Source organism: Orbicella faveolata, unplaced genomic scaffold (genome assembly GCF_042242905.1).
Source record: "Orbicella faveolata isolate gen_17 unplaced genomic scaffold, um_ofav_v1 contig_46, whole genome shotgun sequence".
NCBI classification, from domain to species: domain Eukaryota; kingdom Metazoa; phylum Cnidaria; class Anthozoa; order Scleractinia; family Merulinidae; genus Orbicella; species Orbicella faveolata.
This window is the reverse complement of record NW_028301576.1, coordinates 27,442,501-27,448,909: the sequence shown is the minus strand read 5'-3', so window position 1 is coordinate 27,448,909 and position 6,409 is coordinate 27,442,501. Positions and strand designations below refer to the sequence as shown.

Sequence of the window (6,409 nt, the reverse complement as noted above, 5' to 3'; positions counted from 1 at the left end):
TCACACATTCTGGTGCCTACATTCCGGCCCCTTAAATACGAAGGTGTAAACCATGTATTTACCAACCAAACAAACAGGCCCAGAATTACTTAAGTAATTAAAACGTAAAGCGGTAGTCACTTAAAGTCTAGACACCTTAAAATGTCAACAAAAAATACTGCTATGAAACGTCTTTTCGAGTGTTTCCCTTGAAGGCAAGTCACACGATCTTTAGCAGTCATGCAAAACAACAACAGTCACGGAACTTTCGCTCCGAGCTGTTCAATTGACTCTCGTAGGCACAGCTTCCTGATAGGGCGTTTCCAAGTCAAAGTCTCCAAAGTTGCTCTAAACTTGCTCCAATAAACAAAGTTTGCTGACTGGACGTTCCAGCATCGACTTCTTTGTTATAACCTTGACACGTCGAATGAAACTGCTGCTATCAGGGTAAACCTCACTGACTCGACCAATCGGCCATAAATTCCTAGGCGACTGCTCATCCACGATAATAACAGTGTCTCCTACTGAGAGATTTCTCCTTGGGCGTAACCACTTTTGGTGCTCCTGCAACAATGGAAGGTACTCTCTTTTCCATCTATACCAGAAGACGTTAGCTGAATATTGAACTTGCAGCCACCTCCGCCTTGAATACAACTGATTTCTTTTGAAGACATCTGGTGGAAGGGAAGCTTCCTGACGTAATAACACTAGATGATTTGGTGTTAAGAGCTCCAAATCTTTCGGGTCATCAGAGACTGCAGTTAAAGGTCTGCCATTGATGATGTTCTCGGCTTCACACATTAGAGTTTGAAGGCTCTCATCGTGGAGCATTTGCTCTTTAACTAGGGTTCCCAGGATTTTTCGAGTGGATCTTATCATTCTTTCCCAAGCGTTGCCATGATGCGAGACCGCTGGTGGATTGAAATACCATTGAATGCCTTTCTGTAAGAGCTCTTCGTCGATCTTGGCTTGGTTCCAGCCTTCAATCAAGACTCGTAGCTCCTTTTCAGCACCTGTGAAATTTGTTCCATTGTCCGAACGTATCTCTTTCACTTGACCTCTTCGAGCAATGAAGCATCTAAGTGCCAGGATGAAGGAATCTGTGTCCAACGTATATGAAATCTCCAGGTGAACACCTCTGACAGCCAAACAAGTAAAGATAGCTCCATAGCGTTTAACCATGCTTCTCTTTTGATGAGCAAGAAAGGGACCAAAATAGTCTATTCCCACACAAGTGAAGGGGGGTTGATCTGGGGTCACTCGAGGGCGTGGCAAATCGGCCATCTTTTGCTCTCCAACAGCACCCTGACGCGGTCTGCAACCAAAGCAGGATGCAAGTACACTTTGCACAGTAAGATTGGCATGGATGAGCCAAAGTCTTTCTCTCAAGAGGGACAGAACATATTCTCTGCCAGAGTGACCACTCTTCTGGTGAAAGTGCTGGATCAGAAGCCGGGCAAGAGGAGAATCTTTGGCAATAATTATCTGGTGCTTTGAGTCATCATGCAGAGGTGCTCTGCTTAGACATCCACCGACACTAAAAAGACCGTTCACCAAAATCGGGTCCAATTTTGCAAGGACGCTTGACTTCTTCACACAGTTCCCTTTCTATAAGGCTCTTCTCTCTTCTGCGAAGGCACGACTCTGATCAAACATGATTACTTCTCTCTCTGCATCATTCATCTCTGAACAGGTCAGAGGTTCCAAACTGGCTATCTGGGAGCTTCTGTCGAAGGTGTCTTGCGTAGACTTTCGTTTCCTGGTAATAAATCTCTTTTGGCACCAAAGACAAAGCGTGATGAACTTCAATAACTTGAGCCAGGATGAGAACTGCTGGACCATAGAAATGACATTGGACTGAATCTCACTCGGATGTGCACCGACCACAAAGGATTTTGACTCTCGTTTCACCTCCGGGTCATCACCAGACAGCTCTGTACTGTGTTTTGGTAGGTTAACCCATTCGGAAGGAGGCTTTAAAAGGAAATCCGGCCCCTTTATCCAACGGTCATTTCGAATGAATGCATCTGCAGAAGTTCCTTGTGAGGCATCGTCGGCTGGATTGGACTTGGATTCTATGTATCTCCATTGTGAAGGACTTGAGTCTCCTCTAATGATAGCAACCCAGTTAGCGATGTAAGTGTGGAAGCGTTTGGACTCATTCGCAATATAGTGCAGGACAGTCATGCTGTCAGTCCAGAAGGTGATTTTATCTATTGGAATTTCCAGCTCATTCTTCAACAACTTGTTTAAACGAACTGACACAGTTGTGGCTGCTAATTCCAATCTTGGAATACTCATCTGCTTCAAAGGGGTGAGGTGGGATTTTCCAACCAGAAAGGAGCAATGAGCCTGACCATCTGAATTGACTTCCCTAAGATATGAGACAGCTCCATAAGCGCACTGGGAAGCATCGCAGAAGTGATGAATTTCAGTGGTTACTACTTCTCCTAGATTGGCACCCTTAACACATCTGTTGACTGAGAGCTGAGAAAGCTTCGGCAGATCAGCAAGCCACACCTGCCAACGAGATAGGTGAAAACACGGAATCTCATCATCCCAACCGAGGCCTTTTCTGCATAAGTCCGGAAGGAGAAGCTTTGCTGGGAGAACGAAAGGTGCAGCCATGCCGAACGGATCGTAGACTGAACTAACGACCGAGAGAATCCCACGTCTGGTACAAGGTTTCTCCTTGATGTTCACTTTAAAACCGAACGCATCCGTCTCGACAAACCATGATACGCCCAAAGCTCTCTCTGTGGGAAGCGTATTGCATTCAAGATTAAGCTCCTTCACGTCCTTGGCTCTTTCTTCCGGTGGAATGGACTCTAAGACTTGTCGATCATTGCTTGCCCATTTGGTCGAATTGAATCCGCCAATCAGCATAAGTCTATGTAGATCAGCCACATGCTTGACTGCTGCAGAACTCGACGATAAGGACTTCAGGCAATCGTCAACATAGAAATTCCTTAGGATCGTATCAGCCACGTCAGGTGAGAATTCATGCTTGTGGTCTTCCACATTCCGTCGCATGGCAAAATTGGCACAACTCGGCAATAAAAGTGCGCCGAAAAGATGCACAGTCATTCGGTACTCTTCCAGCTTCTTGGTGAAGTCACCTTTGGGCCACCAAAGGAATCGCAAGAGATCTCTATCTTCTTCCGGAACGTGCACCTGGTGAAACATTGATTGAATGTCACCCATTACTGCAACTGGATCCTGGAGAAAATGAATTAGCACACCAACTAGACTGTTGGTCAGGTCTGGTCCTTGGAACAGCTCATTGTTTAGAGACATCCCATGAAACTGGACGGAACAGTTGAAAACCACGCATATTTTATCCGGCTTCTTATGATGGTAGACACCGTGGTGTGGAATAAACCACACCTTACTATCCGATCTATTCAGAACGTTCTGGGGCACCTTCTCTGCATAACCCTCACTGATAACCTCCTCAAGGAAAGCAACATAGTCCTCACGAAACTTCATATCACTGGAAAGCTTGCGTTTGAGGTAAGAGGCACTTCATTCGGCTTGACTCCTATTTACTGGCAATTTCACGTTGCGGTTCCTTATCGGTAGTGAAACCTGGTAATGACCATCTGCACACTGCACAACCAAGTCCTCTACAATGTTCATAAACTTGAGGTCATCCCTTGACATACTTAGACCATTGGAGTAAGGTGCATCCATGAGATCAGTACAAGCTGCACACATAGGATGAGTTTTCTTAGACATAATGAAGAAACTAGAGCAAGGCACATACTTCTGCTCTGTCCCAGTTGGACCATTAATGACCCAGCCGAGGTCAACTCTGGTTGCATATGGGCCTCCATCAGCAGCAGGGATTATTTCTCTCGGCTGCAAGGCTTCAGGAACATCGGCTCCAATCAATAAATCCACTCTGGAATTCAGATCAGATAAGTGCACATGGCCTTGAAGGTGCGACCATCACTCAACATCCTCTTGCTTTGGGATTTCATCCCTGCCTACGGGCATAGCTGGTCTGGAAAGTGCGTCAGGCAGGAGAATGGCAACATTTTCGTCTAGATCAGATACCACCAGGTCGTTAACAAGAGCAGTGTCTACATCTTTACTGCTATCCATGGTGGTTAGCTTTAGTCTCGTCTTCTTGCCAACGACCATCAGACGCTCCATCAGGCTAGCTGAACAAAAGGTGGAATTGGAACCATTGTCGAGTAATGCATAAGTTTCGATGCACAGAGGACTGCCTTTAACTTTAACCTTTACAGCCACTATAGGCAAGGCAGTAATGGGGGAACCTTCCATCGTGGTTAAGCCACAGAAGTGATCACCAGTGCTCTGGTTCGTGTTCTGGACAGTGTTTGACTGGCTGTTCAAAGATTGAGGTCTGCCTTCTCCACACTCAGTTCCAACAGAGTCTTGTTGTGTTCTGACTCCAACAACAACTTCCGGGGTGCTTGGATGCAACACAGTGGCATGTTTCCTATCGCAGTGATTGCAGGGTTTCTTCTTTTAGCGACCTTTGGACTGGTGGCCGCCATTCAAGGAAGAGAAGCAAAGCCGCTGCTTCATCACGAAGTTGCGCTGATCAGCATCGGGCACTTTGGCGAAACTGGAACATTCAGCGAGAGTATGATCTGCATTGCAAAAGGGGCACTTCTTCTGCGAAGGGTTAGCTGAGTTGGACGAATCACGACTGGATGTACTGGGGGGCTTCTTGTCAGTAATGGTAACGAGGGCAATTTGCTTGTCACCACACTTCTCAGATTTAGATCTCAGGCCCCTGTCCCTGTTATTCTTCTTTCCCTTTTCCAAGAAAGGGAGTTTTCCAAAGACTGGACTGGACAAAGCACGTGCCTTCTGCTCAACAAACAGGGAAATGTCATCAATACAAATGTCTCTCCCTTTGGTGTTGTTGCAGCTTTGGAGGAAGTCACTTGATAATCTTCCGCATGCAATCCGGGCTTTCAAACTTGCTGGAGTAACCAATAGCTTTAAGAGTATTCGTACAACTGGCCAGCAAAGTGGCGAAACCTTCTAGAGCTTTGGCGTCTTCGGCCTTAATAGCAGGACCATTCGTCACTATCCACATAAGCCATTGCAATTCTGTGCTTCTGACCAAATTTACTCTCCAAAAGCTTCCTTGCCTTTAGGTAGCCTGCTTCAGCGTCCATGTAGAGACAGCTGCGCACTAACTCCTGGGGTCTGCCAGCCATATGCTGTTCTAGGTAATAAAGTCTTCCGGCATAATCAGACTCTCTAGTCTCGATCACAGTTTCAAAGGCACGAATGAAGGTACAATAATCCAGCGGGTTGCCAGTAAACACGGGTACACGTCTCCTTGGGAGCGAGTTTCTTTGTTGTTGGCTCACAAACTCTTTCATGATGCGATTCTGTTGTACGAGAATATCATAAACCATGTCGCTCAGTCCAGATTTCTCGGAGCCCGAGCTGGAACCGCTTACAACACTCACCTTGTCGATAGCCGCCAAATTGACACTTGCTTTAACTGATCCTTGCTCGTTTTTTCCAGAAGGCACAATCTGTGAACTTTTAATGTCATCGGTCCACGTGACCTTGGTGTTGGAGGACACATCTGGAACATCAACACAAGTGTTAGAGGCTGGCAACATGTTTGGAACGAAGTTTCCTGCTTCTGCTTGGGCATAAGCTTCCTCTCTAGCCAGAGCCTTAGTGTATTCCGTTTTGAGGTTCAGCTCATCTTTCTTCAGCTGAAGCTCGTACTCTTGACGTTTGAGGAGTAGCTCCGTCTCCTGAAGAGAATGGCGCTGATTTAAAGCAAGTACCTCGGCTCAAAGTTCGGCGATGCGGGCTGCCTCTTTGGCTCTTGCAGCTGATATAGAGCTTGTTTTGGAGAGCCTGCTTGACCTAGATCCACACTCGGAGGGTTTAGGCTTGTTTCGTAGACCAATTCCAACTTGAGAGGCACTGTCATCAGGCGTTACCAGGTTATCCTGAAGATTCGTTTCCGTAACCCGTAACCAATCATTTACCGTTCGAGAGAAGAAATCCAAACTGCTTTCGATTTGAGTGAAATAGACCTCTGATTCTTGCCTTTGACCTTTGTCAGTCAAAGCTGCATGATACGCGTGCTGGGCCTCAGCAAACTTGCGAAACAACGACGTAATTTCCGGCAGCTTTATTTTCACTGCTTCCAAATTGCTTTCATCGGTTAGAAGGTTGTCAATCTCTCTCCGTTTAGCAGATAAAGAAGATAAAACTCCTCCTCTCTTCTTTCTTAGTTCTCGAATTCGTTCAAGTGACACTCCTTCATGATCCAAAGAAGAGTTAGGTTTATGAACATGTGTGCTTGTGCGTTGAACAGGTTGACCGCTCTTCCCTGCAGAATCGGACAAATTAACATCCGCAGCATCGGAAGACATCATGATAGACCATAAATACAAACCCGATTCATCTTTTATGA

At 46.1% G+C, this 6,409-nt stretch overlaps 2 protein-coding genes across 2 annotated transcripts; both read right to left on the bottom strand.

Annotated features, from left to right (window-relative positions):
* Positions 1 to 327: 327 nt before the first annotated feature.
* Positions 328 to 1,263, bottom strand: LOC149099343 (uncharacterized). The gene has a single exon (XM_089276807.1). The coding sequence runs from the start codon at positions 1,261 to 1,263 to the stop codon at positions 328 to 330; it is 936 nt and encodes a 311-aa protein (XP_089132933.1).
* A 324-nt stretch (positions 1,264 to 1,587) lies between these two features.
* LOC149099342 (uncharacterized) lies at positions 1,588 to 3,468 on the bottom strand. Its single transcript, XM_089276806.1, has one exon. The coding sequence runs from the start codon at positions 3,466 to 3,468 to the stop codon at positions 1,588 to 1,590; it is 1,881 nt and encodes a 626-aa protein (XP_089132932.1).
* Positions 3,469 to 6,409: the final 2,941 nt, after the last annotated feature.

Bases quoted from the DNA above. Each gene is read 5' to 3' on its own strand.
- LOC149099343 (XM_089276807.1), bottom strand. From the start codon at position 1,263: ATGGCCGATTTGCCACGCCCTCGAGTGACCCCAGATCAACCCCCCTTC.
- LOC149099342 (XM_089276806.1), bottom strand. From the start codon at position 3,468: ATGAAGTTTCGTGAGGACTATGTTGCTTTCCTTGAGGAGGTTATCAGT.